At 42.2% G+C, this 19,430-nt stretch overlaps 1 protein-coding gene across 3 annotated transcripts in view; it reads left to right on the top strand.

Moving 5' to 3' along the window:
• rabgap1l (RAB GTPase activating protein 1-like) overlaps positions 1-17,941 on the top strand; it is an 85,112-nt gene extending 67,171 nt beyond the window's left edge. For 2 of the 3 annotated variants that reach the window (XM_068318780.1, XM_068318781.1), the window contains exons 19-26: positions 3,583-3,711; positions 12,383-12,475; positions 14,496-14,606; positions 14,779-14,883; positions 15,088-15,171; positions 15,319-15,390; positions 15,887-16,087; positions 16,210-17,941. In XM_068318780.1, coding sequence (XP_068174881.1) covers positions 3,583-3,711; positions 12,383-12,475; positions 14,496-14,606; positions 14,779-14,883; positions 15,088-15,171; positions 15,319-15,390; positions 15,887-16,087; positions 16,210-16,365 — 951 coding nt within the window. In that variant the 3' untranslated portion in view covers positions 16,366-17,941. Of the gene's footprint in view, positions 1-3,582; positions 3,712-12,382; positions 12,476-14,495; positions 14,607-14,778; positions 14,884-15,087; positions 15,391-15,886; positions 16,088-16,209 lie in introns of those variants that run through there. The other variant, XM_068318782.1, reaches the window with a different exon arrangement.
• The last annotated feature ends 1,489 nt before the right edge of the window (positions 17,942-19,430 follow it).

The following is a 19,430-nucleotide window of genomic DNA, read 5'->3' as shown; positions in this document are numbered from 1 at the left end:
AATCTCAAAAACCTTAATTTTTATTCATAAACAACACAGAAAACTATAAATCAAGGCTTTAAGCATTGAATGTGATATTTCTGCTTGAGAAATGGCTGAACTGCTTAATTGATTGTCAGATGGATGGCAATTGATTTTCTTCTAATAAATAAATTAATGAATTGACTAGTCACTGCAGCTGTAGCCAATAATATTTTTTACAATTATAAAAAAGAAAATAACAAAGGAGAACTATGAACTGTTGATTGTTTAAAAACCTTCCTCCTAGTAGAACAGTAATATCCTGTCTGTCAGAGGAAGAACGATGTGGTGTGTGTGAGGATATGTGGAGGATGGAAGGGGCTTTCACTGCTTGCCTCTCATTGGTCAGGCATTACGGCATTCTACCCCAAGGCTCCCTCCTCCCTCCTCCATCCATCCTGCTCTCCTCTCCGTTCTCATCGCCCCTCCCTCCGTCTGTGTTCACTTCCCTCTCCTGCTTAGCAGCCGCCATCCACATCACAACAAGAGCATAAGCTGTAGCATTAACAATCTGGACTGGACCTGGAGGAGAACATCTCTGTGGTTTTGTTTTTGGGGTTTTTTCTTTCATTTTTTTCCTCCTATGGATGTCTGCTTGGAGCCTCTTCTGATCCACAGTTCCTTGTTCTCTATCATCTACACATCCTACTTGTCTACCTCCGCCTTCTCCTCTGTTTTGGCTGTCTATTTATTTCTCTAACACGTTTCCTTTCGCCAGCACCCAAACCTCTGCAATGGAGCCACCCCTTGTAGCCTTTAGCTGTTAGCATCACAAAGAGAGAGTGTAGGAGGGAGAGGAAAAAAGGAAGTCAGAGTGCAAAGGAAAGAAGCGCTGGATGGAAACACTGTGTGGATTCTTCGCTTTGCCTCACCCAAGCTGCTGGCCAGAATCATCACTTGTCATAGGAACATACACACTTATGCAACCACTCAGACGTTTAGTCTTGGTTGTTGAGAAGCAAAATTGACTTTCCATCTGAAGGAGTTGGCTTCCCAACTAAAGGATCTACTGACCACTACAGACCGGATGCCTGGCGGTGGCTGCTAATGGAAATCTGCCGGAGGGATAGTCACTGGAGTCCATGCTGGTGTTATTACTGGACTGTGCTTTTATTGCTCTGTGATTTGAATCGGATCAGACATCAGGTCAGAGGGTTTCATCTGTGAGGAGGAAGAGCAAAGACACCGATAGGCGATCGTGATATGCTGTTTTCCGTTGAACTACTTCTTACCAAACTCAGCTTGTCTTTCATGCGTCACTGGTTTAGCTCTGACTCAACAAGTTCAGCATCCGTTCGGACATAAACCAACACAAACATATCATTTCTTGAAAACAGAAAACCACCCTACTTCCATCCTAACAGGGCACATCTTTCTTACTTCAGCCGGTGGTCTGGACCATCTGCTCAGGCTTAGATTGGGGTTCTTAAGATAAAACAATTAAGACTCTAATTTCAGCAAATTTTACATATTAAAAAAAAGCCATAACTCCTGTCAGTACGATACCAGGTGCAGCCTCCCAGTATGATAAAGGGCACAAATTGTATTGACTGTTCTGATATGTTATCTCACATGTAAAGACTCTGGATTATTAGGGTGACTCTGCTGTACAGACTAAAGGTAATCTTTTTTTTGTCTCCGTAATTGAAGTCTGACAGCAAAGGAAAAAATATAAAAGGAGTTCTTATCCATCCTCACTGCTCACCAGAGCTGCAGCCCACATGTTGAGCAGCTTTGTTACTAGGCAACGGCATACTGGATTACAATTGGTTGTGGGAATTTGGCACGAGAAGATGAGAGTGGGTAGTGTGACTGGATTTCAAAGTGAGTTTGGCAGGTAGCTGGAGGACTCTGCATTATGCCGAACGCGTCAATACATATTCTGACTGTTATTTTTTCTGCCCTTGTGGACGCTTCTGAGCTCTGACAGTTGTACAGGCAGAGTGGTCTCCGTTGGAACTGTGACCACTTCTCCAAAAGTCCAAAGAACTGGATGAGTCTCAGAGTTGCATGCCTCGGATGCCTGGGCTGTATCTGCAGAGTTGCTGCGCTCTTGAGCATCTTGACGCTGCTTTTCTCAATGGCATCCTAAACATTAGTCTGTTTTAACACCTCCTTATGTGGCATTCCCACCTTCTCTTCCCGAAAAGTCGGTCACCCCGTTCACCAGGCCAGCGTGGCTCAATATTGTCCTCAAAGTGAAGCTTGGCTTGTGAAACAGTCCGTACCTCCAAATTCAGAAACCCTCTTGGACATTTGGACGACACGCTGGAGTCATCTGCAACCCTGGCCCCTGAGTGGGACCACCCCTCTCCCCCACAATGCCCTACCCCGCCGCCGTCCCCTCCACCTTCTCCTCCACCCACTCCTCCAACCATGCCCGCCTTGACCCCTCACCTGCCTCTTCCAGCGGTGCGCAGGGCGGTGGAGGAGGGAGAGGGGTCAGCAGACGAGAAGGCCGAGAGCAGTCAGGGCTCAGGCGACTCCTTCTGCAGGGTGATGGGTCTTCTTGGGATGGGACACCGACTCTTCGTCCCTAAGTTGCTGGCGGTGAGAGAGAGAGAAAACATAAAAACTACGCTGATGACAGGATAGTTTGTTTGGAGTAATGAAGGAATGGTTTTTATTTGTTTTTAGTTGTTTCTGAAACTGGACTGTGGTAAATGTTTGGCCTCTAATCATCAACCTCATTTGAAATTTAAACATTTTTAAGTTGACCTCTGTCTCTATTTCAAATTATGTATGTATGTGAGCCAATTTGTTTAATGTATGATATTTATGGGAGATTACTATCTGAATCTTTAAGGAATTGGGTTCAGGTCTAAAACAATGTTCCTGAAGTGCAAATATCAGACAAAAAGATCTGACAATTATCAGACAAATATGGTTCAGTCTGGTCAAAGCTCGGGGAAGAAAATTTGAAGATTCACAGAATAAGTCTGTGGGTCCAAGTTGTCTATCCATTCAATGTTAGGAGTAAAATGTCTGGACAGAGTCTCATGACAGTGTTTCCTTGCACCACAAGATGGTGTTGTTGGCATGTGTGTTTTAACACACACAAACGCCACTTTTCTCAAAACTGTCCGGTTTGTCAAGCAACTCTTGAGTTTTCACACTGACAGTTTCCCAGCACAAACTTTGCGACTGAGCAGCTAGACAGCACCAGCTGTTATTATTGTATTCAGTATTTCAGATCATTTGAAGCTTGTTTTAAAGAGACAAGTGCTTTAAAACTTCATTTTAGGCAACAAACTTGTAATGAATCTGTTATGAATATGTAAATGTTTCACAAGCAGAATCGCAGCACATTGTAGGTAATGTACTTTTTTGAAAGTCATTGAGCACTTTATTGTAGTTTATCTTAACAGATTCTATAACGAATAAGGCACTTTAACACCTCTTTCAGCAAATTTGACATGTGTTTTCTTTCTTAAACGTAGATATTGAATAACAGTAAGTGCCTGGAAAGTGCAAGTTGCTTTCCATGTCAGACTCTCCATATCAATGTGTCTTATCTCCCACTGAAACCTCCCCTCTCCTCTTGCCTCTTCGTGCCTCCAGACATCTAAAGAAGACCTCTTGCAAGCCGACTTTGAAGGGGCTCTGAAGTTCTTCAGAGTCCAGCTCCCTAAACGCTACAGAGCTGCAGAGAACGCCCGCAGGCTTATGGAGCAGGCCTGCAACATCAAGGTAAGGACCACATCAAGCGCTATGTTTATTTGCATTCCTTTTATTCCATGCTTTTATCTTGTTTTAATTGTAAAATTGAGTTCCCTAAAAGCTTTGTACAGGTGTGCATTGATGGATGAACACATAAGCATTTCTGGAGTGCTGATCAAATTAGAGAATCCCGTTGCCTTCCTTACACTTATAGCTTTTAAAAGAAAGGTCAAAGGTTTCGGACCATCAGCTTGCAGTATGGGGATTCTCTTGCTGTGTCCCAAATTGCATACTTCTATATTTAAATAGACCAATTTCAGTGTACAACTTTGTTCACTCAACTAAGTACACCCAAATGAAAGGCTTTTGCGGAAGGTTGGAACTCTGCCATGTTGGAGGACAGAAAAGATGAAATAAGCTCAGGTCATTATTGGATTTTTTAAAATGCATCTTTAATCAAAGGAAAGAGTGTACACAGGGTGACAATGTGAGGGGTTACTGGTACAGATGAATTTATGGTGAAGTGTTGCCTGAGTCTTTCGTTCTCGACAGTTTCACAGAACTAAATAAAAAGTTTCAACTTATTGTTTAGCTCGAAGATTCATAAATCATAATTGTGTTGATTTGTCTTACAACAGCTTTGTTGCCCAAACAAGCAGCTGTTATTGATGAAAAAGCTCCATAAAGCTCAATTTTGTTAACTGCGGGTACATTTTACCAAATTATTTAATGACAGAATATTTCTCCTCTGGTTCCATGCCTATTGTCTTTCATCTCCCTTTTGCGGATGAAACTATGCTAATCAGAGTTTTCTGTAAAGCTCATCAGGTTGTGTAGCCTGTAAAATTATGGTACACGCAATTGTTATCACCCCCTATTGACATAAATGAGGCTGCTGGCATGTATGGAATTTGCTAAGGTCACCAGAGAGAGTGAAAAAAAATGTGAGCAGTGTGTGTGTGTTCTTGAAGTGTGTGTGTGTGTGTGTGTGTGTGTTTATTTTGACAGAGGAAGGAAAGAAGAGATAACCATCCCTTCTCCCTTTCTCTCCACTGATTGCTCTCTGTTCATGTTCAGAGTTAATACTTTAGATTTGTGGTATTTTTCTGACATTTTCTGATTTTCTAAGCTTGAGAACCCTTCAGTGTGTCAGCGGCCTGAGATGCAGTGTTGTGCTCTGGTATGCTGGGAGGACACGTGTCCCTCAATGCCGGCGATGCTCCTACATTTGATGTCTTTCTGTGATTTTCTACACACAGGATATCCTGCTGTTACTCAACGTGTATCATCCTCTATTTGGTATCACTACAGCAGTCTTGCACAACCCACAGATGTACAGTCTTTCACGATGGGACTCATGTTGTACAAGAGAACACGTAGGAAGGAACATGAGATAACCATGATTCATAACTGATAGTGGATTCGGATCTTTATCCAACACTGCACCAAGTTTTTGGACTTTTGGACCATCAGGTTTCATAGAAATTTGAGAAGACGTTTTTAGGTTGTGCTCCGGTGGCGATGAAGACTACAGTTAATGAATCACATAAATTTCATACTCATCGTACCGTTCGATCTCGCCCTGTATGGCAGGACCTAGATTTATTGTGTGTCTCCAGTTTCTCGCCATCTGTCCATATGGGTAAACATTTACAGGATTATGGACCCTCTTTCTCACGGATGAACAGAATTATTACAGCCTGTCTGATGGGATGACGGCAGGAAAACCTTCATCACCCCCCGCTGATCTTCATTTTCCTCATTCACTCCACCACTCTTCTTTAGTTTCTTGTGTTTTTTTGTTCTGGGTTAGCTTTGCGTGGTCTATAAACTACGAGTGTTGAATTTGGAGTTGTAGGTTTCTATCACTTCCTGTTCAGTTCATAGAAATATCTCGAACAGACAGTCTCCTTAGCCTGCTGGAATGATAAGAGCCTTAGACTTGATATTATTACATCCTTGTTTGAGAGATTTCAGGATGCAGTATACTCACGAAAGAGAAGAGTACAAATACTTCATACCTTACAGCCGCGTTTACACAAAAACTGTATGCTGTGTGTGACTGATGGTTTAATCTCTCCATAAAATATCTTTGTCCTTCCTTCCTCATTTTCAAACCAATCACTCTTTCAATTTTTAAAATAGAACACTCCCAGTAGATAAAAGTATATTGAGCAAGTCAGAGAGAGGGAGATAAAAATAGACCTGAGAATTATGCAAAAGCTTTTCTTTCCTTTCACTGATTACTTTCCTTAAAAGTTAGATCACCACCGCAAAGCAGCCCAGCATGTCATGTGTTGCTCGCTGCTACATCAAATAACCTATCCGGCCATGCTATAGCCACAAAGCCTCACATCATCATCTTGTACCAGACCAGACCCATCCTACCAGTCCTTATCCGTCTAATTTTTCAATCAATATTTTGTTATGAATGTCAGACAGTTGTGACAATACAGTCACAAGTGATTATAAGATCAAAGTAATCTGAGTAATAAGAATGATCAATAGCAATCTAACAAGACTTACTCAGAAATGCCAACATTTTTTCCCCTAGCGTAATCAATACCAATAATCAACTAATCAAGTATTTCACTCACATCATTCGTCACACCCAAACATTCCACAGTACAGTAGTTTATATTCAGTTAAAATTAGCAAACTTTAGCTCTAGAAAATAAGCAGGAAAGACTCAAAGCTGGTGCTACAACTATACAAATATTGACTGTCCAGACTGCTGTGGTCGGGTAGAGGAAAATCCACTTAAAAGATGGGAAGATTTTGTACGTAAGGTTAAATAGCACTTTCAGATTGATTGATAAGTAGACACAGTATTGTCCTTGGAAAAGTGTTGGAGGTGTTACCATGTTAAACCCCCACCAGTGAAAAGAAAACAGAGAGAACCAGCCTGTTCAAGACGTTTCACTCTCTGTTCACCCCCCTTTTTACATATTTTGTTACGTCTAAATCGGATCAGCCGAACTCTGTAAGCTGCTTAAAACATTGAAAGAATTTCACTGGCACCTTGACTTGATGAACACAATGGCCAACAGGGTGGCTTTGCTATTCGGGAAGGTGGGGGTGGTGGTGATGGTGGGGGGGAGGATTATGTGAAGAATTTAAATTTCTCAACATTCTCAAGCATCCACTGGAGTGATGATTCTCCAGCAGAGAAATGTGGCATATTCATTTTCTGTCCAAGGTTTCACAGATTAATCTGGTTTTTCCTAAATCCGTCCAATAAAACAGCTTTTAGAGACGGAGGAGCAAAAAGAAAGTGGAAGACAGAATCATTTACGGACAATGAAACATAAAGTGTCCTAATGAATGATTTACATGGCTATATGAAGATTATGAGAGGATGTCACAGTGTCAAAGTAACTATATTGGAGGATTCAGGAACAACAGGCGAGTGAATAAAACTTTAATCTGACTGGTCTCTAGTTCAGTTCTTAGATATCTTCGATAGATAGGACTAATTTTCCATGAATCCTGGGTAAATTATAAGTTTAAATATCAACACGGTGCAGATTTTCACACTCCTTAGTTATTTTGTTCATAGTGATTCAGAACCACATTGTGTTATCAATAGAAAACTGGAATCAATTAAAGCCCTTTTTTACTCTGTTCTGTTTTGTCTCTTAAATCACATTAAAAAAATACAATATAGTGTAAAAGAAAGAGATCATCAGCATTTCTGTATTTCTAAATATAATTTATAAAATTATGTTTTATTTATGATGCTTCAATAATTCATGTATTTTATTTAAATTATTCAGTGCAACTCACTAGATCCATTGTAACATGCTAACGTGCTCTTATTGATGTTTATTTAAACGCATGTTATTCGGGTTTCCCTTTGCTGCTGCTTCCTTTTTCTCCTTTTTCGTTGCACACCTCCCTTAAAGTGCCTAGAAGTCCAATTCATTTAAATGTCTCGGGCCTCAGAAGACTTGAATCTGATTTATTTCTGAGGCTGGTGCTAAAAAAACACTTTCTTGGGTCACATTAGGGCATAAATCTACCTTACCTGTCCATTTCCTCTCTGGTTAGAAAGAGAAAACAACACAGACACAAAACACGCAGCGCTAGCGAGATAATAAAATCAACTCGTGGGAGTTTTTGATGCTTTTCCCCTGCTGGGACGAACAGGAGGAGCCTGTTGCTATCATTATGGTGTGGTTGTCAGGTAGTTTTTAGCTCCGGGTCCTTTGGGTGGCTGGTAAAGAATTCAGGCATTATATGCGATAGCCTTGGAAATTGCTTTCACATTTCGGGTTTAACTGTCGGAATGATGTGCAACTGCAAATGACATTCGTTGATCTGACAGCTTCCTTCCTATCTCTCGTAACCTCATAGAGAGAGAGAGAGGGAGGGAGAGAGAGAGAGAGAGAGAGAGAGAGAGGGAGAGAGGGAGAAACGATAAGCGGGCGTACAGGAAGGAGGTGTTTAGTGGAGAGGAAGAAAAAGCAAACTCATCGTCCTTTGTCACACACTTCTAGCGTTACAGCGAGCGAGGGAGGGAGAGAGAGAGAAACAAACAGGTGTGTTGTACTGCCCTCTCACCCCCCCCCCCCACACCTCACCCCTCCTTCTCTCAGTGGGCGGGGCCCGGATCCCGAGGGACTCTTGAAAGCAGCCAGTCACCTTCTCCTGTTCTCAGGGAGAAACAAAAGCTGTCAGCTGCAGTCCGTTTTCCTTCTCCACCACTTTACCTCCTCCGTCTTCTTCATCCTGTCTTCCTCCTTGCTGCCGGGGGGGCAAGAGGAGTCAAGATGATGCAGGAGGTGTCCATCATGGTAGCCTACGATGCTCATGTTGTAGAGCGGCCGGCGGAGGAGGACACCTTGGCTTGTTTGGTCGCCCACTCGAGACCTCTCAGGACCCCCAGACCTGTGGTAGGTTTGACCCCCCCACCCCCGTTACTTTCTTTTACTGGATTTCTTCTTCTCCCTTCTATCCTGTCTTCCATCCCTTTTTTTCTGCTGGGTATTTTCTGATTCGTGACATTTTCAACTATTCCTACTCACCATCATTTTAATTCATGGAAAGGTCGTTCATTTCTTTTTATCGTCTTCTTTTTGCCGCTTTTCCATCTGTGTGTAGATACTCAGGACATCTGACAGATACTAAGTGCGTTTCCACAAGGCAGATATTGTCTTCTTACGTGTGGTTGTGTGTGTATGTTGTGTGTGTGTGTGTGTGTGTGTGTGTGTGGGTGTGTGTGGGTGTGTTGTGTGTTCTACTGAAATCACGTCTGATGTTTGAGGTTACAGGGCTTTGTCAGTCAGTCAGTCCAGTTAGTTGTTTGTGGCTGTCAGTTTGATTCAATTACCGCCTTAATTTGGACTCAATGGAGATCTTGTGTGTGTGTGTGTGTGTGTGTGTGTGTGTGTGTGTGTGTGTGTGTGTGTGTGTGTGTGTGTGTGTGTGTGTGTGTGTGTGTGTGTGTGTGTGTGTGTGTGTGTGTGCGTGTGCGTGTGCGTGTGTGTTGTCATGGGTAATCAAATCCCGTGGCCTAGTTTTTTTTCCTGACATGCCCATTTGGTTTTGTCCTCATTTTAATATTCAAACTCTCGGACGTCCACCTGATGTGAGCGGAGGTCGCCGTCCACACACTCGTTCACACGGCTTCTTTCTTGAAGCAGAATACCCACAATGACATGACAGTACAGCACTGCAGTGTGTGTGTGTTTGTGTGTGTGTGTGTGTGTAAGATATGGGCTCAGAGGTGTGTGACCAATTCCATTTTCTGCTTCAGGGATATAGGTCAAAATCTAAAAGTGGGCCCGGTTCCATTTCCTGTGGCACTGAGCATCTTTAACCGCCTTACCTGCTGGTTTGTCCCTACAATGGTCATGAATATTTATGTGGAAGGTTTTGACCATTCATGAAGTAATATCTCTGTGTGATGTTTGAGGCGTTAGCAGAATGAAAAATGTCTGAGTAGATTAGAGAGCTTATTATTCAGATGTGATATTAAAAAAAACAAAACATCGACTTGAAGCGTAGTATCCTTCATGAAAGTTGTGAATTTTATCAATCATGAGTGAAACTGGAAGTGTGTGCTGCGTGTGTGATGTTGTAGGTAATTTCCCCGTACTTATAGATAGATAGATAGATAGATAGATAGATAGATAGATAGATAGATAGATAGATAGATAGATAGATAGATAGATAGATAGATAGATAGATAGATAGATAGATAGATAGATAGATAGATAGATACACTATTTATTGTAGCTTAACTAGAATAACTCAAGAAACAACAGATTCAAAGACACGCAAACGGCTTTCGGAGGTCATGTCGTTGGGGATTCTGTGTGATTATCATTACTGTGGATCTGTGTGTTTGAGTCGAGGCCGTCACTCTAACAGGCCAGTTTAGCGTTGCATCTCACCACACAGTCACGCTGCAGTGCTTGTGTGTTTTAAGGGTGTTGGTGAATATAATCAATAATTTCTGGTTTAATGTGTAACCTAGAAGGAACTCTTGAGTTTCACAGATGCAAAATATAAAACTGTTGTTACGCGACCAGTAGAAAAATAATTACTCTAATCTGTATTGTTACTTTAACGCCAGACTTTTAAATTAAATATTGGTGTAAGTCTGGCTTCAGAGCAAAGGGCCTCCGCTCACTGAACTCATTTCTAAACTTTAACACTCTAGTGGTTTGGTTTTGTTAATCTACAGGATTCTGTGTCAAACCGTCGCACCACAAACAGGAAGCTTGGAAAATATGACAAATGTCTCAAGTCGGTGGAAGAGATGCGAAAATGTTTGCAGACATCAACGGAGGTGAAAGTAATGGTGGGTTTTAGGGTGTGTTCCACTCTCAAAATCAACACGGAAAGTCTGGAGGTGGTGGAACTCTCAGGAGACACGTCATTATCTCTCTCTCTCTCTCTCTCTCTCTCTCTCTCGTGTCTCCTGTGCATTCAGTTATTGTTGTTGTACATCAGCGTAGGACTGCTCCGTGTGCACGCTCATCACTGCACACACACACAAACGGTTTGAGAAGCTGGTGCTATTAAATCATGTCAGAAAATCCAGCATCATCACAGATGCGAACAACAGACATCTAGCATATTAATTTTTGTTGCTTCAAGGTAGTAATATTCATATCTTCTAAATAACAACTAAAACATCATCACAGTGTCCAATGAAAGAATAGAAAATTTTAATTAAGGAGTAAATGGATCCGTTTACAAATCTAAAGCCCAACATTCGATTTGTGTAACCGTTTACTTACTATAAAATGATTGTTAACCAGCCTGCAGGGATGAAGCTGCTCTTTCTTCCCACAGAAATAACAACACAATGAGATTACATCATCACGTTCATTCATTCGCTTCAGAGGTTTGTGGGTCAGGGCTTGACCCACAGCTCAGTGAGGAGAAGAGGTAACGACCGCCTCAGTAGGCAGTAAACGCTCAGTTCAGTGTCCCTCAAAGCAAAATGTCTTTATTTAATACATTTCAGTCCAAACAAGCCGTTACTGTACAAAACAGTCAAATTAAGAAGAACAGACCAATGAACCAGAAAAGATGACGCCGAAATAAAGGTTAAAGTACTGATTTGCAACATTTCCTGTCTGATGAGGGTACGCTCTGTTCCCCCTGAAAGATGATCCCACACGTCCGTCTGCGCTCACCGTTCTGTCTCGTTACGCTTTCTTACCGCTTGAGAAGCGGTGCGTTTAAAGTTTTTGGGTTTTTTTGCTTCCGTCGCTTCACGGATAAACCGGGAGGAAACTGGCACACAACCACACTGATGTGATTTGAACAGAGGATGATCTCAGAGGAGGGGGGCTAGGGCTAAGGCAGCTATGGCTGCTGTTCCCACCCAGGGGGATCGCATCGCCACCCACCTGCAACACAAACACATGAACGCACCACTGATGCGTTACTTTAACATCAAAGTCAATCAACCACTTTCATTATCTATCAAACGGCTGATAGTTAGCAAAGCTGATCAACAGACGGTTGAGGTTGCACACATGGAGCGTTCCTGTTTGTGGGCCTCATGTTGTTTTCTGACTGAAACTGAACGCAGTGAGGGAGAGTTCTCATCTCCACGGCTTCTTTGAGCTGTTTTTAGGTCAGACCACTGTTTCCGTCTGACACCTCGGGAGGAAATGAAATGCTTGTTGTGTAAATTGAACATTTCTGCTGTCTGTTAAAAATTATGATGGGTTGGTTTATAGCCAGGAGTACTAAAAAGTGCTTCATTTATTGCCTGTGTGGCGTGGGCCTTCTGTTTTTTCACAGTATATAGCGTGTGATGAGAACCACATGTAGACACACACACGGGTCGCAGGTGAATAGAAGGAGAAAGTTCTGACTGCGAAGATCCTTTTGTTTTGGAATCTATATCTTTTCGTGATGTAACTATGACTTTGTGTCTTTGTATATCTTTAACAGATCACATTGCATTTGCAATATGGAATTTTGTAGAATATCATTTGAGTGCTCAGTGGATGCTAACGCTCCTAACGCTTCACGTCTGTGAAGGCCGGTAGGAGATACTGGCGAGGGTGGCGTTTCACAGTCTTACCGATTATCCCTCACACTGAGTTTTAAAATGCATGGCTGCACCCCCAGCCCCCCTTAGTTGCTGACCTCGGTCTCAGCTGAAATACAATCAGTCAGCTCTTTTAAGATAAGATTCAAATGATGCCTTCAACTTTTGAAATGTTTTCAGGTCCCGACCAAAAAGCTAAAGAAGTTCGAAAAGGAATACCAGACCCTGAGAGAGAGTCAGCTGCAACAGGAGGATCCCATTGACCGATATCAGGTATGGAACACACACACACACACACACACACACACACACACACACACACACACACACACACACACACACACACACACACACACACACTTTTCTACTGTTTCATACTTTTACATTGTTTTATCAATGCTGATATGTTGGGAGAAATAGTCCTCTCTTCTGTGTTCTGCGTCACTGAAGAAGACAGTGTGTGTTTCTAAGATTAGACGATCTCCTTTTGAATGTAACACTGCTTAATCAAACCGTACTTCTGTTAATATTTGTGATACCGTTCCGACTTAAAAGGCGCCTTTTCACACAGACCAGACTTGGATTGCTTTTGTCTCAGACATCTCAAGCAGGTTTTTTTGGGGTGGTGTCAGATGATTCTGATACCTTCAGAAGGTAAAAACAGAAGATGCAGACACACTCAATCTGTCACCAGACAGCATCTCATACTCGTTTTTGCAGGATTTCTTTCTTTTTGTCTTTACATGAATTTGTCATTCTGGTTTTTCTAACAAAACATATTCTTTTCTCCTTAATTAAATAAATCTTTGGTGGTTAAACTTACTTTGTTTGTCAAAATTCTTCCAATATTTTGAAAGCTTTTGTCTTAGCTAAACATTTCGTTGAATGCTGAACACTCTGGTCAGTAGAAGTAGAGAAGAATGAAGTTAAATATTAATGGAGACATGGAGACATTAATGGAGACATGGAATACATGGAGACATGTTAAACATTCTCTTCATTCCAACCAGGAAGACTTTAGTAAAGAAAACCTACTGGTACAGATATTTTTGCTGTACGCAGCGGATCATAAGCTGCTGGCTCTGGAGGGAAGGAAGGAAGGACTTTTGTTCTAGATAAGATGTTGGATCTGACTCGTCTGTAACCGCTGGGAATAGTCTTACAATAAAAACACAACAGGAATACTGCTGCGTAAAAATCAGCACATCAAATCCGACGTGTTTTATTCCAGGATTGATTGCTAAATTTTTACTGTAATTCAGCTGTAACATTTTTCTCTGACTCGCATGATATCTATAGGTTTTTCCGGCAAGTTTGACCTTTTCTGAGCTGCTGTCTCTGTTTATTATAATGTGGAATAAAAGCGATGAAAAAAAAAAGAGAAAAGGGCGAAGCTGGTGAGTGTCATCCGCTGAAGGGAAACTCCTGTCAGGATCATGAGTTCAAGTTTAATCCGCGCTGCTGCAGACATTTGAAGCCGTTGTGACTGGACACGGTAAGCTGCCTCTGCTCCTGCAAACACTTTAATATGAGACATTTGAGGGATATCTATGTTTAGGGGCTGGAACTGATCTTAAACCTTCATGTGTGAGCTTCTCTTCGTTGTTTTTCACATTGATATGACTTGAAGATTTTAGCTTGTTATGTGTCCTGAAAGGTCTGTCTCCTGTGTTCCCAAATTAAACGTGACACTCCTCTGCTCACAGGAAGAGGTTCATTCAAACTAGAAGTACACAAACTGTTTCCAAACATGGAGCCGATTCTGCGTCCATGTTTACAGATAAGCAGGCGTGAATGTATTTATGTGTCTTTTTTGTGGGCATCGTTATGTATGGTGTGCTGTAGTGATTAACTAAGTTGTGTTCACATATGTCCATGTTTGAACCACTGAAGTGGATCAGGAGTAGTAGAGGTCACCGTTTTATAGAAATGTCGGGTCAGGTGACGCTCTTCACCCTCACATCTGCTCCCGACCACGACGGTCATGTGAGGCTGTTTACAGGCAGCAATCATGAGACTCCAATAAGTGTGTACAATGGGGACATTAAGATGACGATAGTGTGTGTCTCTGTAAGCGTGTGTGTGTGTGTGTGTTGCAGAAGGACGCTAAAACTGATCGGGATTAATAAGTAATTATTTTCGGCCAAAAGCTGCTCTTTTGGTTATGCATCAAACATAAACATTAGATCACATGATTATCAAGGTTTTATCAGAAGCTAATTAATAGTCCGATTTCCTATTATCCTGATTTCATCAGCCAAATGAAGCGTTGTGTGTGTTTGTGTCCATCCAGAGGGAGAACCGGCGCCTTCAGGAAGCCAGTATGCGTCTGGAACAAGAAAATGACGACTTGGCCCACGAGCTGGTCACCAGTAAGATCGCCCTGAGGAACGACCTCGACCAGGTGAGAAGAAAACCTCCACCTGACACTCCTGAGGTTGTACGTGCGTGTAGGACTTGTGTGGTGGCATCGGTTTGTGTGTTTCTTTTTCTTTCCTGGATGAAAGGAGAAGCTTTTTTTAATGTGATGTTCTCTGCTCAGTGAAGGGCCTCTGTGTGGTTGTGTTTGTACTCAGGCAGAAGACAAGGCCGACGTTCTGAACAAAGAGCTGCTGAGCACCAAACAACGTCTGGTGGAGACGGAGGAGGAGAAGAGGCGGCAGGAGGAGGAGACGGCTCAGGTAACGTTTTTCCCTCCATTTGCCCTCGTTGGGCTGAAGCAGCTCAGCCGTGGAAAACCACAGACCTCGGTTGCTTCTGTACGTAGATAGTCGTCATTAGAAAGGAGAATTTTACCAGCCTTTCATGAAGCAACCAGTTACGTATCGTATTTAACACTTGAGCTTGTAGTTTGGTGTTTTTGTAATCTTGTTTCTCTCTCTCAGCTGAAGGAAGTGTTCAGGAGGGAGCTGGAAAAAGCGGAGCTGGAGATCAAGAAAACCACGGCGATCATCGCTGAATACAAACAAGTCAGACTGTTTTCTCTCACACAGATATAAGGACAGAACCCCAAGAACACGAAGCTCACACTGGCCATTTATGTTTTCCTGAAGAAACACATGTTCTAAATGTCGTCTCTGCATCTCTTTATCTTTTACTTCCTCTCCACGTTTCAGATCTGCTCCCAGTTGAGCACGAGGCTGGAAAAACAACAGGCAGCGACAAAAGAGGAGCTGGACATCGTCAGGGTGAGATAAACGCTGTTCACGTGTTTACTACGCTATCACACCTATAACAAAAATGACCTAGCATTTAGCGCTCTTTGTGGGTGTGGTAATGTGTCAGCTCAGGCCTGGAGAAAGATCAGGACGCCGTTGGTGATGCATTGCGTCGCTAGTCAAAATGGGAAGTTGCAGCTGGACGTAAAACGAGGCAGCCATTCTACTCATGTCTCAGTGGAAAATTAATAAAAGACCAGAGAGAACTAAAGTAAATAAAGAAAAGGGATCTCAGTCTTAGTTACCGCTCACAACATCTCCATCCCCTGCCTGGATCAGAAGTTCTTCATGAGGACATGATCCTCCCACAGAGATTTTAATTTTTCTGTCAGGATGAGGAGTGTGTGTTTAATACAGTATGAGCCTCTATGAATATTCATTTCATGGATTACACAGTGTTTAGCTGAAAGGTTAAGCAGAGAGACATTTTTCACCCGCTGTCCTCCATGTTTCTTCGTCCGTCCAGATGAAAGTCATGGGCTGTGAGCACTGCAGAGACTTGTTCAGCACACTGGGGTCCCTCCAGGATTCATCCCCCGGAAAGGACAGGATGTCCAACGAGCCTCTGGATGAGGAGAAGGATGGACTGAAGGAGCAGCTCCGGCAGCTGGAGCTGGAGCTGGCACAGACCAAACTGCAGCTGGTGGAGGCCAAGTGCCGCATCCAGGTGAGGAGGAGGAGGAGGAGGAAGAGGTCTGGGGAGATTAAACAAGACCGTAGGAGGATGTGTTCAATGAACGAATGCAAGAACAAACGTTTTCCTCCTCTCTGCTCCTCTTGTCGCTGCAGGAGCTCGAGCACCAGAGGGGAGTCTTGATGAACGAGATCCAGGCGGCCAAAAACTCCTGGCTCAGCAAGACTCTGGGCTCCCTGAAAAGTTCCGCCTCGTCTTCATCTGGCTCCACGTCCCAGACCCCATCGTCTCCGAAGGAGGGCCCTGCCTAGACGTCTCGGCGTTCCCCTCCTCTGCAGGATACACTCTAGAGCCGAGGAACACAAGTTCAGGAAACAAGCAGTGGAGAAATGTTGTATTCCTTTTTTCTATTTTCTTTATTCTTCTTTTTTTTTCTTTTTCTTTTTTTTTTTTTTTTGATGGTGGTCGAGGAGAGCTCGCTGCTCTCTCGGGCTGCAAACAGCTGAAAAAAGAGGAGGGAAGAAACAGGCGGGGAGGAGGCCACCACCAGCTTGGTGATGAGACAGGTGGTGTGAAGCTCAGTGGTTCTTTCTGATGCTGTTTTTGTTGTTATAAGAGGTGTTATAAAGCTGAATTTGCGTTCACTTAGGCATAACCTCATGTAGGTTCACAATTTAGCTCCCCTGTGTGGCCAACCCTTGCTACTGCAGATTTATAGACGTTCTGCTCACATTTAAACCTGCGTTCGATCTCACTTTCTATCCATAGTTTCAGTCATAGTGAGACAGAGATAAAGACATTATACGACATGCGTCTGAGAAAGGAGCACTGCAGTCAGAGTCCAAAACAAGAACAACACAGAAAGTTGTATTTCTTTATAGTAATATAACGTAAACACGTGTCATATAAATATGTATAACTAATTATTGATTTTTGTAATAATCTTGTACAGTTCTTTAAGAGAAGAAACAAAGGAAATGTTCTGTGGGTTTTTTTGTTTTGCTCGTTTTTTACTGTTGGTTCTTGAATGTCATGTCTTTGGAAGCAGTGTGAGAACGATCAGGTCGAGTCCAAACGCTAAAGAACAAAAGTGACAAATATTACTGTTAATTCTGTTTATGTCCCGCCTGTTTCTTCACTGATTCCTGATATTTAAACATAGTAGAAATTTTACAGATTTTATAATTTTTTTAATGTTTTTTTTTTAATCCCAGTTCCAACTCATGTCTTTAAATATATTCTTGATAGATTTCAGGAGAGTTTCCCGCTGTTGATCCTGTCCGTCTGGCCTTCAGAGAATTCTGTTAGTGTGAAATTAGAATTCAGTTTGTATTCAGAATTCAGTTTGAGTGCCACACATTTTCAGTAACGTTATTTTTGAGATGCAAAATCCCCAATTTGGCTTTATAGCTTTAAATATAAAAGCTAGGGATTGAACTGGGTTATGTATGTCTATTTGTTGTTTTTAAATCTCAACCCAGGTTTCTTTTAAGTTGCACAGGGTGTGCATAGTTGTTGTCAATGTTGCCATAAATCTGGCAAGCTAGAGCTAAAGAAGGGGCTCTATTCATTTTTAAAGCAAAACCCAACTAACGCCAATTTAATGGTGACCCCATCCAGTGAAGTATGGACACAAGGAGGATTAATAAAGACAACAGTTACCCAAAAAAAGTGTTTTGCTTTAAGGTGAATAAAGCTGCAGTGACTGTGCCAAAAGTCCCCCCCTCCTCTCCTCCATCCGGTCGTCACTGAAATCGGCCTTTGGACTCGAACCGAGTCCATCTGTAATTGTTTGTGTCTGAATGTGTGTTGGATGTGTGTGTGTTTTGCACTGTAATCCAGGTGGTTCATGTAAAAATGTTTTCTTCTTCACGTGGCTGCCTCTTGGTTATTGACTGAAGCCGTTGTCTGAGGACGGGAACGCCGTCCAACCGTTTGAAATGTTGTCAGCTGTGCCATAAGAGCCTCCCCTCTGCTCCGTTCACAGGGGTCTTCCTCCATGTTCCAACGATTCGAAGCAACTTCATCAACAGCAATGTCATTAGAACTGAGTATTTTTTTCAGGAGTCTGCTTCCTTTATGTCCTTCAGGAGAAACCACTGTGGTGTTGCTGGTGGTCCTCCTCACAAAATGCATCTACGTCGTTGAAAGGCAGCGACAGGAAGTGGACTGGCTGAATATAATTTACTTCCACATGTGTTTTGCATTGCCATGACATTCCTCCTTCTCTATCTTGTGTCAGTTTGTTGGTTAATAAGTCGTGTGACCGGTTCAAGGTAGCATTTGGCCATGTTGAAGAAATCTCCTCATCCTCTTTGTGCACTAAAGCGACATTTTAACACTATTTCAAGTTGTGTTTGTTCAAAACTTATTACAGAACATGATTATTTTTTATCTGATAATTGTTGCAGAGAGGAAGCGCCCAATTTATTAACCACTAGCAGTTCACTGCAGTGAGCAAAGGTGGAATCAGATGTGTGTTCTGGTTTCCAGGTAGCTGTCATGTTACGGTCCTGTTGCACAGAGACGGATCGCTCCTCAGCTGGTTCGACTACAACACTGTTGGCTGTACAGTAACTGATGTGCTTTAATAAATTACAGTTTTTCCGTTCATTTCTGTATTTTGACCTTTTACTGAACCAGAGAAAATTGACTAATTATTTAATGAGTCAAAATCATCCTCAAGGATTGGAAAAGGAAATCCAGAACAGTTAAATATGCAGAGTAAGTGGTATAGAATTACATTTTAAGGATATTTTATTTGATAGAACAAGAACCACAGGTTGCTGTCCAGCCTTGAAATAGAAGAACCCAGTACAACAAAGTTGAATGAACTGTACCCGTGACATCTGTGCCAGAAAGTCAGGTACAAAAATCCAAATTAAAAAAAAACAACACCTTCATACTGTTGGACAAAATATGAAAGCCTTTGGTGGCTTCAAATCAGTACGTAGCTTGACTATGTTTTAGTTGAGAAAGTGTGCTAACGGCAGTTTGAAGTCCTGCTACTGAGAATCATGAAATGATCACAAAGCAGTGACGACTAGAAAGTCACTTAATAAATTCAAATACCTCAACCCTGGCCCAACATCCCCTTTTAATTAAACTGAACCCTAATCCAAATTCCAAGAACACGTTCAGAATGAAAACTGCTCCCTCCCCCCGGGTCTCCCAGGGTTCAAGATAATTACAAAAAGTCATGCATCGCTTTAATTTATTACAAAGATTTTACAGGTTCAAAGTTCATCATCCATCACAGAGCAAAATTGTTTGACCTTAATATATTACAGCAATAACACCATCAACACAAAGACACTGATTGAAAACACACATTGAAAGAGTTAACTGGCATACACACACTCAGGTGTATCTATTT

Source organism: Antennarius striatus, chromosome 7, assembly GCF_040054535.1.
Source record: "Antennarius striatus isolate MH-2024 chromosome 7, ASM4005453v1, whole genome shotgun sequence".
NCBI classification, from domain to species: Eukaryota; Metazoa; Chordata; class Actinopteri; order Lophiiformes; family Antennariidae; genus Antennarius; species Antennarius striatus.
This window is presented reverse-complemented; position numbering and strand designations above follow the sequence as displayed.